The sequence below is a fragment of the Acinonyx jubatus genome, chromosome B4 (assembly GCF_027475565.1).
Source record: "Acinonyx jubatus isolate Ajub_Pintada_27869175 chromosome B4, VMU_Ajub_asm_v1.0, whole genome shotgun sequence".
Taxonomy (NCBI): Eukaryota; Metazoa; Chordata; class Mammalia; order Carnivora; family Felidae; genus Acinonyx; species Acinonyx jubatus.
Window position 1 is genome coordinate 80,151,668 of NC_069387.1, and position 20,614 is coordinate 80,172,281.

General features: G+C 34.7%; 2 protein-coding genes across 2 annotated transcripts; both read left to right on the top strand.

Moving 5' to 3' along the window:
* Nucleotides 1-3,889, top strand: LOC106970338 (olfactory receptor 6C3-like). The gene is given in 3 exon segments (XM_053199627.1): nucleotides 1-63; nucleotides 3,052-3,181; nucleotides 3,184-3,889. Coding segments are annotated over 3 exon segments (864 nt in total). The 3' UTR covers nucleotides 3,855-3,889.
* Nucleotides 3,890-11,856: 7,967 nt separating this feature from the next.
* LOC106970346 (olfactory receptor 6C3) lies at nucleotides 11,857-12,819 on the top strand. The gene has a single exon (XM_015066959.2). The coding sequence runs from the start codon at nucleotides 11,862-11,864 to the stop codon at nucleotides 12,795-12,797; it is 936 nt and encodes a 311-aa protein (XP_014922445.1). The 5' UTR covers nucleotides 11,857-11,861; the 3' UTR covers nucleotides 12,798-12,819.
* Nucleotides 12,820-20,614: the final 7,795 nt, after the last annotated feature.

Sequence of the window (20,614 nt, forward strand, 5' to 3'; positions counted from 1 at the left end):
ATGAAAAATGCAATAACTGAGATTCAAAACCAGCTGAACGTGATGACCACAAGGACGGAAGAAGTAGAGAAATGAATAAGTGATATAGAAGATAGAATTATGGAAAATAATGAGCTTCACAAAAGGGGGAAACAAAAATTTGGATAACTAAAGTAGGCTTAGGGAGCTCAGTGATACCATCAAGGGTAACAACATTCATATTATAGCAGTCCCAGAAGAATAAGAGAGGGGAAAGGGGGCAGAACATTTACTAGAGGAAATTATAGCTGAAACCTTCCCTCATCTGGGGAGGGTAACAAATATCCCAATCCAGGAGGCATGGAGAACTCCCATCAAAATCAACAAAATCAGGCCAACACCAAGACATACTGTAAATTTGCAAAATACAGAGATAAAGAAAAAGTCTTAAAAACAGTAAGACAGAAGTCCCTATCTTATAAGGGAAGACCCATAAGGTTAGCAGCAGACCTCTCCACAGAAACATGGCAGGCTGGAAGGGAGTGGCATGATATATTCAAAGTGCTGAATGGGAAAAAAAAATCTACAGCCAAGAATACTCTATCCAGCAAGACCATTATTCAGAATAGAAGGAGAGAGAAAGAGTTTCCCAGACAAAAAAATAAATAAATAAATAAAATAACGCTAAAGGAGTTCATGACCACTACACCAGTTCTGCAAGAAATATTAAAGGGGACCCTGAGAGGAAAAAGAAAGACCAAAAGCAACAAGGACTATAAAGGAACAAAGAAAACCTCCAGAAACAATGACAAAACAAATAACAAAATGGCACTAAATTCGTATCTATCAATAATCCCTCTGAATGTGGGAGCCCTGGGTGGCTCAGCTGGTTAAGTGTCTGACTTCCTATGAGGTCTTGATCTCAACAGTTTCTGAGTTCGAGCCCCACATTGGGCTCTCTGCTGTGCACAGTCCACTTCAGCTTCAAATCCTCTACCCCCCTCTCTGCCTCTCCCCTGCTATCTTTCTCTCCCCACCCCCCTGAAAAAAAAAAAAACACAATCACTCTGAATGCAAATGGACTAACTGCTCCAATCAAAAGACTTAGGGTGTCAGAGTAGATTAAAAAACAAGACCCATCTATATGCTGCCTACAAGAGATTCATTTTAGATCTAAGGACACCTGCAGATTGAAAGGGAGGGGACAGAGAAACGTTTCTCATGCAAACAGATGTAAAAAGGAAACCAGGGTAGTCATATGTATATCACATAAACTAGATTATAAACCAAAGACTAACAAGAGATGACGCAGGGCACTATAATAAAGGGGTCTACCTAACAAGAAGATCTAACGATTTTAAATATTTATGCTCCCAAATTGGAACACCCGAATATATGAACCAATTCATAACAAACATAAAGGAACTAATTGATAATAATACAATAATAGTAGAGGACTTTAACTCCCCAATTACATCAATGGGCAGATCACCTAGATAGAAAATCAACAGGGAAAGAATGGCTTTGAACGACACACCAGACCAGATGGACTGAACACATATATTCAGAACATTTCATTCTAAAGCAGCAGAATATACATTCTCTTCAAGTGCACATGGGACATTGTCCAGAATAGATCACATACTGGATCGCAAATCAGGTCTCAATTAGTACAAAAAGATTGAGATAATACCATGCATATTTTCAGACCACAATGCTGTGAAACTTGAAGTCAACCACAAGAAAGAAATTGGAAAGACCACAAATACATGGAGGTTAAAGAACATTCTACTAAAGAATAAAGGGGTCGGGGTGCCTGGCTGGCTCAGTCACTTAAATATCTGACTCTTTTGAGAGACAGAGACAGAGTGTGAGCAGGGGTGGGGCAGAGAGAGAGAGAAAGACACAGAATCTGAAGAGGCTCCAGGCTGAGCTTTCAGCACAGAGCCCGACACAGCGCTCAAACTCATAAGCCATGAGATCATGACCTGAGCTGAAGTCGGATGCTTAACCGGCTGAGCCACCCAGGAGCCCTATATCTGACTCTTAATATTGGCTCAGGTCATGATTTCATAGTTCATTAGATCAAGCCTCCATGCTGACAGAGCAGAGCTTCATTGGGATTCTCTCTCCCTCTTTCTCTGCTTCTCTCTCTCCCTCAAAATTAATAAATAATCTTTAAAAGAATGAATGGGCCAGCCAAGAAATTAGAGAAGAAATGTTAAAAATAAATGGAAACAAATGAAAATGAAAACACGACAGTCCAAAACCTTTGAGATGCAGCAAAAGTGGTCCTCAGAGGGAAGTATATGGCAATACAGGTCTTCTTCAAGAAGGAGAAAAATCTCAAACAAGCAACCTAACCTTACACCTATGAGAGATAGAAAATAAACAACCAATGAAGCCTGAAGCCAGCAGCTGAAGGGAAATAATAAATATTAAACCAGAAAAAAATGATATAGAAAAAAAAATAGAACAGATCAATGAAACCAAGAGCTGCTTCTTTGAAAAATTAATAAAACTGATAAACCTTTAGCCAGATTCATCCAAAAAAAGGACTGAAGTAAAGAAAGTCACAAATGAAAGAGCAGAAATCACTACCAACAGAAATAGAAACAATTTTAAGAGAATATTATGAAAACTACATGCCAACAAAATGAACAACTTGAAAAAAATGGATAAATTCCTAAAAACGTATAAATTACCAAAAGTTCAACAAAAAGAAATAGAAAAGTTGACCAGACTGATAACCAGCAAAGAAATTGAATCAGTATTCCATTATCTCTCAACTAACAAAAGTCCAGAGCCAAATGGCTTCACAGATGAATTCTACAAAACATTTAAAGATGAGTAAATACCTATTTTTCTAAAATTATTCCAAAAACTAGACATGAAAACAAAACTTCCAAATTTACTCTGTGAGGATTTTTCAGCCATATATTTGGCTTAAAGAAAATAAAAATCTGTACGAGAAACCATACAATGATTACAGAGTTTGTTCTCTTGGGCATCTCAGATGACCCAAAGCTTCAGGTTAACTTTATTTATGGCTTATGTATTAAATGTCACCAGAAACCTAACCACCATTAACAGAATGTCACCTTGACAAAATGTCATCTCAAGATTACTATATATTACTTCCTGAGGAATTTCTGCTTCTTAGAAATTACATTCACCAGTGTGTCTATCCCCAGATTTGCGGGTACGATCATTACTAAAGTCAAGACATTGCCTATAACAATTGTTTAGCTCAGCTATTTTACTTCACCTTCATGGATATGTCAGAGATTTTTCTTCTCAGGGCCACGTCTTTTGATCACTACATTGCCATCTGCAGGCCTCTTCGTTTCACCACCATGAACAAGAAAATCTGCACCCTGCTGGTCCTTGGGTCATGGCTGGGAGAATTCCTTACCATTTTCCCACCACTCATGCTCATCCTCCAGCTAGATTTCTGTGCTGCCAATGTAATCGATCATTTCTCCTGTGACTATTTCCCCATTTTACAACTCTCGTGCTCAGATACATGGCTTTTAGAGATGATTGGCTTTTACTGTGCTTTTGTTACTCTGCTCTTCACGTTGGCATTCGTGATTCTTTCCTACATGTGCATTCTTAGCACCATTCTGAGAATCCCGTCTGCTACTCAGAGGAAAAAGGCTTTCTCCACATGTTCCTCTCACTTGATTGTCATTTCCATCTCTTATGGGAGCTGCATATTCATGTATGTCAAGCCTTCAGCAAAAGAAAGAGCATCACTGATCAAAGGGGTAGCTATTCTCAACATCTCAATTGCCCCCATGTTGAACCCTTTTATTTATACCCTGAGGAACCAGCAAGTAAAACAAGCTTTCAAAACTTTGCTTCATATAGTAGTGTTTTCTAGAAACAAATGAAAGTATGTATTAACAAGAAAGGATGTTATTGGGAAGATCCATTAAAGGAAAAACAAAATTTTGACTTCTACAATATGCTCCCATATCCATCTCACAGATACTTGCAAAGCTGTGCTCATTTGCTTAAGCTTTCGTGTACACTGAAAGTAACTATGGTGTGTCTTTCAAACTGTCTGTGGGTTCCATTTTCTCATTGATTTACAATTCTAAATAGAAATCCAGTGGCTATAAAATATAAATCATTTTCCTGATTGTTCTGAATGATATAATTTTGTATATTGTAATGGCTAAAGGAGTAAACACTGTTTTCATCAACTTACTCTTTTTTGTTAACAATATCACAGTGTCTTTTGTAAAGTTAAAAATATGAAATTATCTGTAACAACCATATTTTTTGCACACTATCTTCAGTATCTGTCCAGTTCTTCCAACTCATTTAGTTGACTTGAGTGTTTATTTTACTACGTATGATTTGAACATCATATGTCTTCTGTTTTCCAGTTATCCCTAAGGCATGCATTATGTATCTTTTTTTAACATATTTTCCTTGTTTATCTGTATTATTTTTAAAAATATTTAACACATGAATATTTAGGCAATTATCACTAAACTTAAGCCACCAGGAAGTTTGATAAAATTTAAGAAAATTTCTTCCATAGAGAACATTTATATTGTGCCGTATGCTGAACTACGTATGTCCTCAATCATATCATATTTAATCTTCACAGCTAGATAGTAAATTAGACTAATTATCTCTTTTTTTACAAGTGAGTAAATAGATGCTCAGAAAAGTTATATAAGTTGCCTGTGATCTTCTGCTATAACAGCCAATATCATAACTTGATTTGAAAAACAAAACAGACAAAAACTTGTTTGCTCTAATATACACACACACACACACACACACATATATATACATACATATATGTATATATATATATGTAGAGACATCCATATTTTGCATAGCTTTTACTAAGGACCTACACAATCTTACTGGTGTTTTTCACTCACATTTTCTCATTTGGACATGATCGTATTATTATAGTCTAGTCCATGTCGGTACTAACTCCTAATATTATACTTGGCATATAAATTAGAACATTAATCAAAATAAGAAATTCTTCAACTGCTGTTGCTAGTGTGAAATAAAATGATCAAGAAAAAATCTCAAGTATTAGCAGTATTACGATACCCAGACTTCTTATTAGAAGTTAGACTAAAAATAATGGAGTTAATGAATAGACTTAGTACAATGTAGTAGATTACCAGTTTAAAAAATGGCATTGAATAGAGATGCATTCAGTAGAGATCTGCATTAGGAATTGAGATATGTGGTTGCTAATCTCTAAAAAACAATGTCAAGGGAAAAAAATATTGGGGTTATAATTTACAACTGGAAATATCAAAAAGTATAAAAACAAAATAGTATATTTTGTTTTATTATATCAATTAATTCATCCTCAGTTAAAAACAGGAAGTTACTATCTACGTGTGTTGCCAATTGGATATAGTCCATATGGTATTGTGTTTAAGAAAACAGACTTTAATTTTAGGAAGTCTAAGATCATATTGGACACTTGCTAGCTGTGTGAATTGCTGGAAGGTATACAATCTGTATCAGCCCCAGTTCTTCATGTGGGAATGTAGAATCAGAGAATAAAAGTTTCATAGCTGTGTTTAAAGGACTAAATGAAATAAATAACAAAAGTCCTTAAGTATCACTGAAATAAATAACGCCTTTGTGAAATCACAACTACCATGAATATCCTTCCCAAAGGATATTTCCAACTAAAAAAATAAAATAAAATAAGTAAAGAGGCTATTCATGTATGTTAGTAAGTGTTAAATAAAATATAGAGCATGTTAGTTATATTATTTCAATTAATTCTCAAAAACACTGTTGAGGGGTGCCTGGGTGGCTCAGTTGGATAAGCATCCCACTTCGGCTCAGATCATGATCTCACAGGTCCTGAGTTAAAGTGTCATGTCAGGCTCTGTGCTGACAGCTCAGAGCCTGGAGCGTGCTTCAGATTCTGTGTCTCCCTCTCTCTCTGCCCCTCTCCCCTTCACACTCTGTCTCTCACTCTCTCAAAAATAAATAAAAATTAAAAATTAAAACACTTGAAATTTCAACTCCACGTCAAACAAAGAAAACTGAAGCCTAAAACAATCAAGTAACATCCAAAGTCACAAATTCTATTAAGTGGCTCATTTGCCTTTTCAGTCCATGTGTTCCTATTGACAAAAGCCATACATGTTCTATGATAATAAACTCACCCTATAATGTCCTAAGCACAAGTTAGTAGTAAGTTTAAATGCCATAACTTGATTAACAATTTATTTACTTTTCCTTCCTTGTTCATATTTTAGATAGCTAGTTAACAAACCAAAAGCATGAGCCCTGGGTGTCATATGTAAGACATGCATCACTGGGTTCTACGCCTGAAACCAAGACTACACTGTATGTTAACTAACCTGAAAATAAAAAAGAAAAGAAAGAAAGAAAAGAAAAACAAACAAATAAATAAATAAACCAAAAGCATGAGGTTATATATTGATATTCAGCATAAACTCCTACAGATATGATTATTACTATTTCTGAAAACATTATTAAATGTGATTTGGTGATCTCTCTTTCCCTTGATCTCTTACTATACACAACTGTATGAATTCTAAAAACTGAATCTGCTCATCTTTAATGAAATGAATAAATGTAAAATATTCTGATCTCTCCAGGGAAATGGTCACTTAAAATAATTATGAAGAGAGTAAAACACATTTCTTATAATTCTTCCAACCACTCAGTGAAGTCCACTGTAGCGATTTTGTTTAACTCAGGCAGAGAGAATGTTTCACATGAACTCTAATTTGTCAAGAATGAATGAGCAGTACCAGAAGTGAATTTCAGTGTAACTATGAAGCTGAACTAGATGTTGCCCATAATTAACTGAATTAATTTCTTTTCCTTTTCTCTAATATATTAAGTGGAACATGAACAACTACTTTATTAAACAATTTAATAAAGGAAAAAGACACAGGGTTACATGATCAGTAAAGCAAATTGCTTGGGAGACATTCTCTGAACATGTCATTTAATGAGCTTTAACGAAAGAAGAGATAAATGAGTAAATACATAAGATGAAAAAAAACACTTTCAATATTACTGCATTACTAAGGGAGACTTCCACCCAACACAACAGAAAGAATTATTTTAAAATTTTTTATTTCATTTAAAACACCTGAGATGAAGTGGAACCACTCAAAAGGTCCTCTCTCAGACTGTCGAAGGGACATTATTTGGACTTTGATTCTCATGTATTTTTTTTTAAACAGAGTCATTTTCTTACCTTGAGCATCAGTGAATTTGCCATTAACCAGTTTATCAGAGGGCCATTGCGAATATTTACTTGATGGTCAAGATTTAGGGAGGGCAGGATATCGAAATGTTTTAAGAACTAAAGCCATGAAGATGCTTTCTAGCCTTATTTACCAATGTTAAATGTTATTTTTAAAATTCAATTTTAAATATCTCAGTGAATCACAGGAATCCTTAAAAGGCACATCAAACTTAATTGTGATGAAAAGAATGGAAGGAAATGTGTATCTTAACAGAATAAGCCATTACACTTAACTGAAATAAATACAATTAAAATGTATACATTTAATGTATATTTTCATAAAAAGTATGTTATTTTTATTGTATTATTTAATGTACATTTAGTTGGTGAGATAACCACATGAAGTTAAATTATTCCAAGAGATTTTATTTTTATTATTTTGTATTTAAACTTTTTTTTAATGCTTATTGATTTTTGAGACAGAGAGAGAGAGTGTGCAAGTGGCGGGGAGGGGCAGAGAGAGGGAGACAGAGAATCCGATGCAGGCTCTACTCAGACAGCAGAGAGCCCGATGGGGGAATCAAACTCACCAACCATGAGGTCATGATCTGAGCTGAAGTCGGGCACTTAACCAACTAAGCCACCCAGGTACCCTTCCAAGAGATTTTAAATGCTGTAACTGGACCAGACATACAAGTGGGATTTAATCTAACAACAACAACAACAACAACAACAACAACAATAGCTTAAAATATCTTAAACTGTTCCTAGGTAGGAATAATATTGTGGATGGTAGGGCTGTTATTCTAATACTGCTTTATGTGCAACATGAGGAAAAGAAGCAAATGAAAATTAACGTGATATTACGATTTTATCTAATGCTATTCATAGCCAGGGCTCTAATCATGAAATAAAGGAAATATAAATGTTTAACAGATAAAAAGGGGGGGGGCGAACCTAAAAGTATTGTAGTCTTAAGTTTGAATGATACATTTAAATTACGCTCATAGACATTTTATTTGAAAATAAAATATATGTGTTTGCTGGCCCTCTCCACTGAAAATACCTAGAAAGGATGATCGAACTCATAGTAATTATCACAGCTAGTGCCCAGATTCTTAATGTTCCTAATCAATCCCAGATTTCCTAATCAATGGAAGGAGGACTCTTTAGAGAAATGACTCAGTCCAGTTCTAATACAAAAAAGTGTAGCATGAGCCCGGGAACACTTGTCATCCAAGATGGGAAGGAAGCAATCAAAGAGGAAACTCTGCCCAAAAGGGAAGAGTTTTCCCCCAGCAGATGCACTCCAAAGAGACAGTGATCCCAATTTAAATCTCTCTTGAAATGTTTAAGTCAATCACTAATGTGACCTACAGCAAAAGCAAAATTTATAAAGCCATGAATTCATAACAATACCCACAAAAAGATACTAGAAAACCAACCCTAACTACAGAATAAAGTAGGCATTCACCTGGAAAATGACAGATTAAGAACAGAACCGTCTTGCAGTACATAATGAATTAATGATCCAGCCATTGATAAACAAAGCCTGCTAAGAAAAAAAAAAAAAAGAAGACGACAATTAGACATGTATGTCCTGCTAAAAGTTTAAATTCCATCTCTAGAGTAGTCTTACAAAAAAACGTTCCCAAACCTAAACCTGGATTGAGCCTCTAAATCTAACTAGCAACTAGAGGCAGTCATGAAGACGAGCTTGCAATCAAGTGAAGCACGACTGCACATTGCCCTCTATAAATAATAGATTTTCTTGTTGCCTATTAGTTGGGCTTTTAGGGAAAAAACAAAATACCATTTCATTACTGCAACAAAACTGATCTATAAGATTACCATATTATATACTTGAAAGTTGCAGACGGGCTCCTGGGTGGCTCAGTCAGTTAAGTGTCTGACTTTGGCTCAGGTCATGATCTCACAGCTTATGAGTTCAAGCCCTGTGTGGGGCTCTGTGCTGACAGCTCAGAGCCTGGAGCCTGCTTCAGATTCTGTCTCTCTCTCTCTCTCTGTCCCTCCCCTACTCATGCTCTGTCTCTCTCTGTCTCTCAAAAATAAATAAACATTAAAAAAAATTTTTTAAATAAATAAAAGAGTTGCTAAGAGAGTAAACCTTAAATATTCTCACCACAAAAAAAAAGGTAAATATACGAGTGATAGATGTGTTAAGTACACCTATCCTGGTAATCATTTCATACATACAACTGTATAAAGTCAAAACATTGTACCCTTAAACTTACACAGTGTTACATGTCAATTAGATCTCAATAAAACTAAAAAAAAAAAAAAAAAAGTGATTTGGACCAGGGTATCACTCTCTATGACATACAGCCACATCTGCAAAAATTCTCTTTTATTGAGTGCTTTAACTAGGACAAATAAATGAAGTACACATGGTCATAAATTTGAGTTAGGCCTACCTATTTCTTCCATTTTTCTGCCTACTCTGTTCTAATTCCCCTCTTCCAGTAAGTAATTCCCAAACAAATGTGCAGCCCAGCTGTGATTTAGTTCTGCACTAGTGACTGTATTATTTGATTATATAAAATCATTATGTATAGTTTACATTAAATGCATGTTTTGTTATTTTACTTAGATATAAAACACATTTAATATTAAGTAGCTATGGGGCACCTGGGTGGCTCAGTTGGTTAATCAGTGTAATAGCATTTTTTTAATGTATGATATGTGCATCATAATAGTTATTATTTAATTTAGAATTATGAAATGGCCTTACTTCTCAATGTCTCAACACTAACAAAGCCTAGGGATAAACAACAACAAAAAGGGTATATGTTGAAAAGTTCATGTTTCCAGAAGCTTAAAAATAAATTAGATTCTGAGTTTTATTTTTGTAAGAAAGTCGGTTTCACAACTTTTTATTACTCATGAAATATTAGGTAATTGTGATTAATGGAAGTAATTATTTTATAGAAGACAACATTTCAGGTCCTCTGTGGGATATGAAGGTGAACATAACCATTCTCAAGGGAGATTCACCATAGAGAAGAGCTAAAAGGCTACTGAGAAATGCAAGGCTTCCAGAAATCCCTCATGGTCTCGCATATAGCACAGATCTGGCCTGGACTTGGCTTTGTTCCCAGGAGATCAACGAACAACTTTCTTTTGAGGTCAAAACAAGTAGACTTGGAAAATTGGAGCTATGAGTGCAACCAGAGGGAAGCCAATTTTAAGAATCTGTCCTCAGAACCCAACGATGTTACATCCCTGTCATTTCTCTCTTTAAATATTGCTTTAAGTTTTTATATCAACATTATTGAAGAGGACTCTCATATTATTTAATATATTTTTAAGCTTTCTGACATTGTATTTTTATTTCCTGAACTATTTCCTTTGAGTCATCAAAAATAGAGACAAAACAAATCAAATCTGATCAGAGTGAACTTTGCTGAAGTCTGGCAGAGAAGCAATGAGGTGCATTCTAATCTTCACAGCCCAAATTTGACTATTTAAAATTTAAAGGAGTTAACCGTGATAATTTTACAAAACCAAATCTACAGCATAGCACAGCTGGGAATTAACTGAATAGGTTAGTACCAATGGTAGACATTCTTCTTTATGTTTCTGGAATATCCTTATGGATCAGAGGTCTCACGTAAAAGATAAGTGTGAGGCAGAATTACAAGAGAATCAAACACTTTTTCATAAAGCTAAGAGCTCAGGAGGAAGATTCAAACAGAATATAGAACTGACAGAGCTACTGAGATCTGAGGCAACTAGTTACTTTCCCAGTTTGTGCCACAGTGTAATACACAAAATGGATAAATAATGCATGTCCCTTTAAGCTCAAAAGTAAAAATGTTTCTATATGTACTTTTCTAGCAAGTCACAGAAGATGTCAAACATTAATGATTTCAATGGAATTACAAGACAAACCAGTAAGTGAGTATGTTCTGTTAAATAAAATAATTAGGTTATTTATTCAATCATATAGTAAATACATATGTATTATTACATAATATATAAATATAATGTTCTTATATAATCTTGAACTATACCAAAAATATTAATGTAGAAGTAAATTAATAATTAGTAATTTATAACCTATTTTAATTGTTAAGAAAGTTATTAATTGATTATTTATATCATACAAAGTATAATGGTTATTACTTTAACCATTCTAAATTTCACTTTTACCTTGTGATGGAATTAAGATTATCCATTTATGCTTCTAGGTAGTGGCATCCTTTAATAAATACTTGACAGAAAAGAAAGAAAATGCATATTTCTCTTAATTTTTCAAGAAGATTGTAATGATTTGCATAAATTGGACAAAGCAAGAAGTACTGGTTTTATTTACCATTTCTCAATGATGATAAATCATCACTCTCAATGATGTGAGTTACTGTATGAAGATTTTCAAACTTCCAGTATATTTCAAATAAGAAAACTAGTAAATAAAGCAAAACTCACAAATGTGTATGAAAACTAAATGCAAACAATAGAGTTCAATTGAAAATAAGATCAGCATGGATTATAGCACATATTTTAGAATTGTATCGATGACGGTGATATTGATCATCATGAAATATATCTTTCATCTCCTCCCTTTAATACTCTTGCCACCTAAATATCTTTAAGAGAAGAAAAAGGAGAGTGAGACAGACAGAGACAGAGAGAGAGAGACAGAGAAATGAACCACACAGTGATCACAGAGTTTGTCCTGCTTGGCCTTTCTGATGATCCTGACCTTCAGATTGTGATTTTCCTCTTCTTATTTATCACATACATACTAAGTGTCACTGGAAACCTGACTATCATCACTCTAACCTTGGTGGACCCTCATCTACAGACACCAATGTATTTCTTCCTCCGAAACTTCTCTTTCTTAGAAATCTCATTTACAACTGTCTGTATTCCTAGATTTCTAGGAGCAATTATCACCAGGGATAAAACTATTTCCTTTAACAATTGTGCAGCCCAACTCTTTTTCTTTATTTTCATGGGGGTGACAGAATTTTACATTCTCACTGCCATGTCCTATGACCGCTACGTTGCCATCTGCAAGCCTCTGCATTACACCGCCATCATGAACAGGAAACTCTGCACCTGGCTTGTGCTCTGTGCGTGGCTGGGAGGGTTCCTGACCATTTTCCCACCCCTCATGCTTCTGCTCCAGCTGGATTACTGTGCTTCCAATGTCATTGATCACTTTGCATGTGACTATTTTCCCCTTTTACGACTGTCTTGTTCAGATACATGGTTTCTAGAAGTCATCGGTTTTTACTTTGCGTTGGTTGCTTTGCTATTCACTCTGGCATTGGTGATTTTATCTTACATGTATATTATCAGAACTATTTTGAGAATCCCATCTGCCAGTCAGAGAAAAAAGGCTTTCTCCACATGTTCCTCTCATATGATTGTCATCTCCATCTCTTATGGAAGCTGTATATTTATGTATGCTAATCCCTCTGCAAAAGAAAGGGCATCATTGACCAAGGGAGTAGCTATTCTCAATACCTCTGTTGCCCCCATGCTGAACCCCTTCATTTACACTCTGAGAAACCAGCAAGTGAAGCAAGCCTTCAAAGATGTGGTCCATAAAGTAGTATTTTCTTCAAATAAATGAAATATTTATTTTGGCAAACAAAGGACATGCTAAAGTAGGTAAAATCTTAAAATTCCTAAATATCTGTATCTGTATGCTTGTTCCCATAGTCTCCTATATGCCACCTTACAGTTAACCTAATGTTTTTCCCCTCCATTTCCACTTCCACACCCAGATTTCCCCAATGCATTGTTTATTCACTTGTTTTAAAATATGGTAAACTTTATTTCTCCTACAAAATTTTTTGGGTATGGAATTCTTTAAGACATACCCTATAACAGCATGTGAAAAACAGTTTTAATTCTATTAATAAAAAATCCCTCAAAAATACATATAACAGCATATCATACTTTGAATGGAGAGTTTCAAAATCAGTGTGTGATTTCTTTTGTGTTTTCAAGATATTCATTGGTAATTTCTTAACATTTAAAAATATACACTTCCTATATATCGTATGTTACATTCAGTCCTTAGAAGTAATATGTAGTAGGGAATTACACTTTGAATGTAGAGCTTTATATTTTGTGAAATTTAGTGCATATTATCAAGGAAAATATTGATCATGATATTGAGCACTATTTATAGAATTTCCATGTTCTGTGTTATTTAAATATATATACATATACATATATATGTGTATATATATATGTTTATGTATATATATATATATATACATATATATATTTGTTAAAAATTCAAAATGAATCTGATAAAACTAAAACACATGCCACTTTCCTAATTCATTGAGCATAATTTGTCAGTAGTGCATATATTTCTCCAGGGTCGGCTAATGAAGATTTCATTTGTTTGATTGGACCATTTTTCTCTGTTTCTTCACGTTCCTACTACCTTTTTATTGTTATGTACACATTTGAAAACACAACCATCTCTCACAGTCTTGTAAAACCACATTTGTGCAGAGCAAGACCATCACCATTCAGTCCCCCTAGAGATTCTGGGGGCCTCTCAAGACTTTTCTAAGGATGTGCATTCTCAGAATTTCACATGGATATTCCTAGTTAGATTTTACTCATTTTTTTGCTTTTGATGGAGCTTGTAATTTCTTTCTGAGCTCTGTTTCTGTCTGGGGTAACTCAGGTCCTGGAAGCAACAGCAGCCATCCAGATCCTTTTTGTTCTCAGCAGCCTAATAGTCACCTAGAGTATGTCAGGTTCCCTGAGGTAACAAACAAATGTTTTTATTTTACCTTCACTTATTCCTTGTGCAACACTCTTCCTTACTTTATGGAAATCTGACTTTGTGAATTATATTATTTTCCTTCTCTTTAAAGCATTTCTTTTAACATTTCCTTCAAGCTTGGCACACTGACAAAACATACACTTAAGTTTCTGTTTGTCCAAGGAATTCTTTATCTCTTCGGGAATTTTTTTTTGTTTTCTTTTGTTTTGTTGGATTTTTCATTCTCTGCTTATGCTACCTTTCTATTCTTGCATTCCATCTGCTTTATCCAGGAGAGCCCTTATCATATTAATCACAGTTGGTTTAAATTTCCAGTCTAATCATTCTAACACCTCTGTCATATCTGGTTCTGAATCATTCTCTGCCTCTTCAAAACTTTTTCTTTTCCTTTTTTAAGTCTGTACTGTTTTCTTGACAACCAGACATGATGCACTGGGTGAAAAGAACTGGAGCAAATAGCCTTTAGGGGCTGTGATAGGCATCGGGGGAGGGGAAGCATTCCACAGTCCTATGATTAGGTCTCAGTCTCTTAGTGAGCCCAGACCTCTGGACTGTGAACTTCGTAAGGGTTTCTCAGTTCTTTCTCCCCAGTTAAGTCACACAGGAAATTTAGAGTGGGCTAGAGTTGGGTATTTTCCTTGTCCTACGTGGAAGGAGTTGGGTATTTCTCTCCCTGGGTCAGTTAAGCTCTGATAGTGTTCCAGCAGGTTAGTCTCTGGCCATCTAAGATTTCTGTGAGGGCAGGCTCTCTCAACAACAACACAGTGCTCTGGTGCATTTCAAAAGGGTTCCTTTTCTCTTGCCCCTGACAGAAGCATGAGGTGATTTTTCTCTGACATTCACTATCTGAACCTGGTTGAGCTCCTGGAAGTATATCTCAGTAATGGGATGGGGCCTCATATACCTTGGTCCCCCCAGAGCTTTTAACTCTGTGTTTCCTCCCTGAACCTCCACAAATTATCAGTTTACTTCAGGTTTTCCTGTGTTGGCACTGGACCCTCTGGTAGTTTTGGCTCCCTAGTCTCTGTTCCCTTAAACCTTCACTTCTTGTATTTATCTGTCTGATTTTCAATTTTAAGGACAGTGATTTGCCTTCCCTAAGGATACAAGAGAGTGGATTTTTCAATCTGTTCATCATTTTTCCTTATTGTTAGACTTGAGTGGTGATTTGCAACTCCTTACTTGCAGAACTGGAAACTGAAGGTGTCCTCTGTCTTCAAACACATTGTTTTTCCATTTAATCTCACATTTCCGTATGTTCATTTCATGAGTATCGGTGCATATCAAGCCACTCCTTACAGAAACAGAAGGCTCCACATAATGTTTTATTTAATTCTCTAAAAACTTGCAAATTCATTGTTAATCTTATTTTATAAATGAAGAAAGGCCTTTAACAATTTTCCAAGATTGCAACATGAATAAATATCATAGCTTGCATTTGAACCTCTCTCTTGGACCTAGGATGCCATTTTAAAAATCTTTCTGGTAAACTGCCTCCCATTGGTGTTCTTGTATATCACAAGCACTTATATATCAATCAAAAAATATTTTTTTGAAAATTTTGAGCCCTAATGTAACAAAGTTTTGTATACATGAAAACATGAGTAGAAATTAAAGAAATCTGTTAAAATAGCTTTTTTAATAGATATGGTGGTTATGCTGATTAGTTGTGATATGAATAATTAGATCATCAGCCCCAAATTACTTTGATCTCCAGATATAATTTTATTAGATATGAGGGTTGAATCAGAATAAATTAGAGTGTTTAACAAGCAAAGAATCACTATTTTGGGGAAACTTTTGATGAACATGTGATTCAACAGAAAGCTTAGAACATGTTGAAAGTGGACTTTTGTATAAATTCATGTTAGAAAAATGACTAAAAAATAATGGGATCAATAGGGCATATTACGTAGTATAATGGAGTAAGTTTGCTGATTAAAAACTGGCTTGGTGTAGTAGAAAAAGTTCTGAACTGAGAAACAGGTTACTTTATTTATATCTGTCACAACATTTTCTGCCATCGGTTTACCCTTGATTTTGGTTATTATAGGACAGTGGGACTTGTATCTATTTTTATTCCATTTTATTCCCAGTTTTTTGTATACTATTTAAAGATAGCAGATATTTGTTGAATGATATTTGTTGAATGAAAACAAATAGTGCATGAGTCAACAAGCTTCTTTTTTTGCTGTTTCTAAAATGGACAAAAAGGAATCTGAATTGTAAAATCATGACACATTTCCAGATATTATGCTTTCATTAACTACAGGGTCAAACCCAGCACATCTTTCAAATGGGAAAGGACCTTCTGGATTGTAGATCCTTCTCAAGAATTAGCACCATTTCTATTTTGTGAGAATGATTCTTGGAAAATGTTGAAGAGTTCAATGAGTGTTTAATCCATATTTTTTCACGCCTTTCGATGGGAATCCAGGGAGCACTGAACTCTATCCCACTCTTTTTATTGCTCTGCATTCAGCATTTCTGAACAATTTATGTGATTCTACTAGCTTGGAGAATCACTTTAATGGAGACATTTTAGTGTATGATAAAAATGTAATGTTTTCATGTAAGATTAAGTTGTCCCAGTATTTAACTCAGCAAGAAAAGAAGTGGGGGCCTCAATTTGTCAGAGAAATTCTGATTTAGGAAATTCAGGAGACCTCTCCCAAAAGCTTTGCAACTAAGTTATTTTCTCACTCAGATAATATGCAAAATATTCCATCCGTTTCTGGCTTACTTCACATGCCCTTTGTAACTCTTTGGGTATTATCACAAAAGTTTGCTGTTCCAATATTGGTGCAAATGTTGATAACATTTTTATAATCCCTTAGTGTACCTTCCTCTAAGCCCTTGTTGGCACATATGATTCACTGGAGTAATAGCCATGAGAGATAGGTATTTATGGTAGATAAAACATGTACCTATGCAGGTGAAAGTCCATATAGAATCTTTGTCCAGAAAGGCCAAAGCAACTCCAAACCTAGCTTGTCTTCACTATTTTTGCTCCCATAATTACAATGGAAAATGAGTAACAGAATATAAACTATGATTTTTAGGAATACCGAATCTCCTAACCTAAAACTGAAATAGTTGTCAATGTGGATTTTTATCATTTCAACCAGCTGATGCAGAACATTTGTATGACAAGTAGAGGTAAGGCTGTAAAGTTGAAGCCAATGAAAAATTTCCTTTTCTTAGCACTGATTCATTCATTCTTTTTTTTAATTTTTTTTAATGTTTATTTCTGAGACAGAGAGAGACAGAGCATGAGCGGGGGAGGGGCAGAGAGAGAGGGAGACACAGAATCATTACCTGAGCCAAAGTCGGTTGCTCAACCCACTGAGCCACCCAGGCACCCCTGATTCATTCTTAACTCAACTTTTCATCAGATCATATAGAAAAATTAGGGGTTGCTATTTCTTTCCGAATGTATCAAGGATTATGAAAAATGAGCATGTTACATTTCCTGTTTCTCATAATTTATTCCTTTATTATTTTTCAGAATTATTTTCTCTGAGTTTGGTTTCCCCCATTGAATACAGGTATTGAATACTAGGTAGCCCATGCTCAATTCTATCATTTAGGAGCTGTCTGACCTTGTTTATGTTATTTAACCTCTCTCATTGTCAGTTTCTTTTAACCAACACAGGATTATAAAAATTAGTAAATGAGGTAAGAACATACAGCGTTAGCAGTCTCTCACATGAGGGACTACAAAAACAGTTTTTGTTATTTTGCACTGGGGCTCTATTCCTCAAGTGTGATCATTGATTTTATTTTTAGGAATAATAAAGATACTAGTAACTGCTATCTGGGAGTACATGCTATAAAATTTTTGTACAATTTAATTTTACTTTGTACTTAAATTAGCTCTATTTCCATAATATATTATTCTCATTTTAAAATTTAAAAAAAATCTAAAACTCAGAGAGATTAAGTAACTTGTCCAAAGTTATAATACTATACTATAATGTAGCTAAGTTGCATTTTTAACTTTAAACTACTTAATTTCTCTTTGAGTGCAAAGCCCACAGGTTGCCCCAATAATACCATGCATTATAAATTAATATTAAGTTCTGATGCCTTTGTTTTATAAGAAGTCCTTTCCCTTTTTAAATTGAAAATGATCTGCAAATATAGTTACCTGGTTAACAGACTGAGATAATCAGGGTTTAAGTAGAACACCTACCTATGAACACCTACAGATTTAGAAGTGATTTAGATGATTACTGTTTTCCTTCATTATTCCTATTCATATTGGTTGGTGCTCTGACTTGGGATTTAAATATCTCCTTTCTATTAGAATAAAAAAGCAAGGTCATATCTTTTTTTCAGAGGACTCAGGTAAACTGCATTCTGAACAAACTTTAGGAATACTCTAAGGCATTACTAAAATAATAATCCGAAAAAGAATCTAAATTGGTTCATCTTATGAGATTTTTTGCATTCAGTCACCATGAAGTTCTTACATGATATTAGATATCACCAAACATACGTCAAAAATGGAATGAATCATTCCAGAAAAAAAATAGTACTTGGTGTAAACCAATTACTCAAGATATCAGATTAAACCACCATTTTGCTCTCTATTTTGACAAATTGGCCTAACATACAGACCTAAAACCAAGAAAAAGATTGTCAAGTGAGAGAGACACAGAGAATTGGAAAGCTGCATAGTAATGTTGTGGGTCCAAACTGCCTTGAGGATATACGCATTCACAACTTTTTTGGGAGTTTTAACTTGAGAGATTTCAGCACACATAGAGAATGCAGAATGATACAGTTAGTTTCCAACTAAATTGTGGAATTTAGGGAGACTCTAACCATCTCTCCTAATTATTAAAACAAAACAAGGAAACTCAAGCTCTTATACCTTAATAGGTCTTTTTAAATTATTGCATTTAAGTTGGACATAGGAAGACACTATTCTCTTCTCAACAAAGCCATCCTTAAAAGTCATATGAAATGGCAGAGGTGTCCTAAAAGACATTTATTTAAATAAAATATTTAGTTGGTGCTTATTATTTTATTCACATGCATCAGTTATTTCATTTAGCACAACAGCAAATGTTTATTCATTAAATAGGTTAATTTTCACTTTCATGAGCCACCCAACATAGTTCAACAAAGATACCCAAGATGGGTTAAAATTCATTGAAACAAAAAGGGTCAGGGAGCATACTAAATTTGTGATCATAAGTTACATGTGACGGGAAAGAAGAAATATGGACGAGTGGTCAGGAAGGAAAGCCTAAAATGATGTTTTAGATTCTTGGATAAATGTTTCATTACTCCACCAAAAACATCACAGAAATGGTTGAGAGATCAAAGGATCTATACAGCTATTAATTATAGAGGATTGTTAATCAAGAACAATGACCTTTATTTTTTTAAAGATTTTTTTAATGTTTCTTTTTGAGAGAGAGTGTGTGAGCAGGTGAGGGGCAGAGAGAAGAGGGTAGATCTGAAGCAGGCTCTGCTGACAGCACAGAGCTGCTGTGGTGCTCAAACTCATGAACTGTGAGATCAAGACCAGACCCTAATTGAGCCACCCAGGCACCTCAAGAACAATGACCTAACTGAAATATCTACTATACACTTGAATTGCCATAAGTTTGTTTACAAAATATGTCATTATAATGTCTGTTTCCCCAAGTAAGTGCTCTTCAGCCTGTTTTCTCCAGTCCCTGAGAAATAACAAAAGAAATACTCATTTCTTGTGAAATCTCACACACTTTCCCAATAGCATTAGCACTATCCATCTTATCTGAAATTTACCTTCTAATCTACAGCAATATTTTTGGCTACACAGGGAAGTGAGTGAGAAGACAGCTCAAGCATGTAAGAGAAGAAAAAACAAAAAATTCACAGTATTAAGATGCATTATATACTATACAAATCAACAATCTGACATCTTTAAACTAAATATTCTCTTGCAAAACTTCTCTCAGGACACAGAACTGAAAACCTAACTATTTAATGAGAATGCCCAGAGTAAGGGATATGATAATGGACTAGTTCAATTCATTGAGGGAACTTTTAGCTTCTCTCTAAAATGCATTGATGATGATGATGATGATTATAATTCAGGAAGAGAAACTAAAGGGATTTCATGTGCTATTTCCTTGATTATCCCAGGTGTTGACAAAATAAAGCTTCTACAAGTAAAGCCTAATGTACATAGAAAGAAAAATATAAAAATACTATACATGATAGAAAGCAGAATCTATATACAGAGAGAATACACTACAAGGTTTAGATGGAAGAAATTCTGAAGGAAAAAAGTTCTGTAGAAGATAATGTTTATTTTAGGTACTCATACAATTTTGCTTCCTTAGCCCGTGAAATATGTAAATCCAATCTACTAAATTTCTGCTCTGCCTTTTCCGTATTCTGTACACTGTAGAATCTGAGGACATTAACATTATGGCAATGAATTCATTATCTGTGGCTTGAGATGAGGAGTAGGTGGTTGAAAGGAGAATGTGAGCCAGAATGAAAACAGAAATTTGTCACATTGTTAAAGATTTAACATCAATGACTTTCAAATTTTGGAGACCTCCCCATTTGAAGGACATTTTCCTGACACATCTGTCTTTCTGTATTTTACAAGTAAGTAATAATACAGAAAA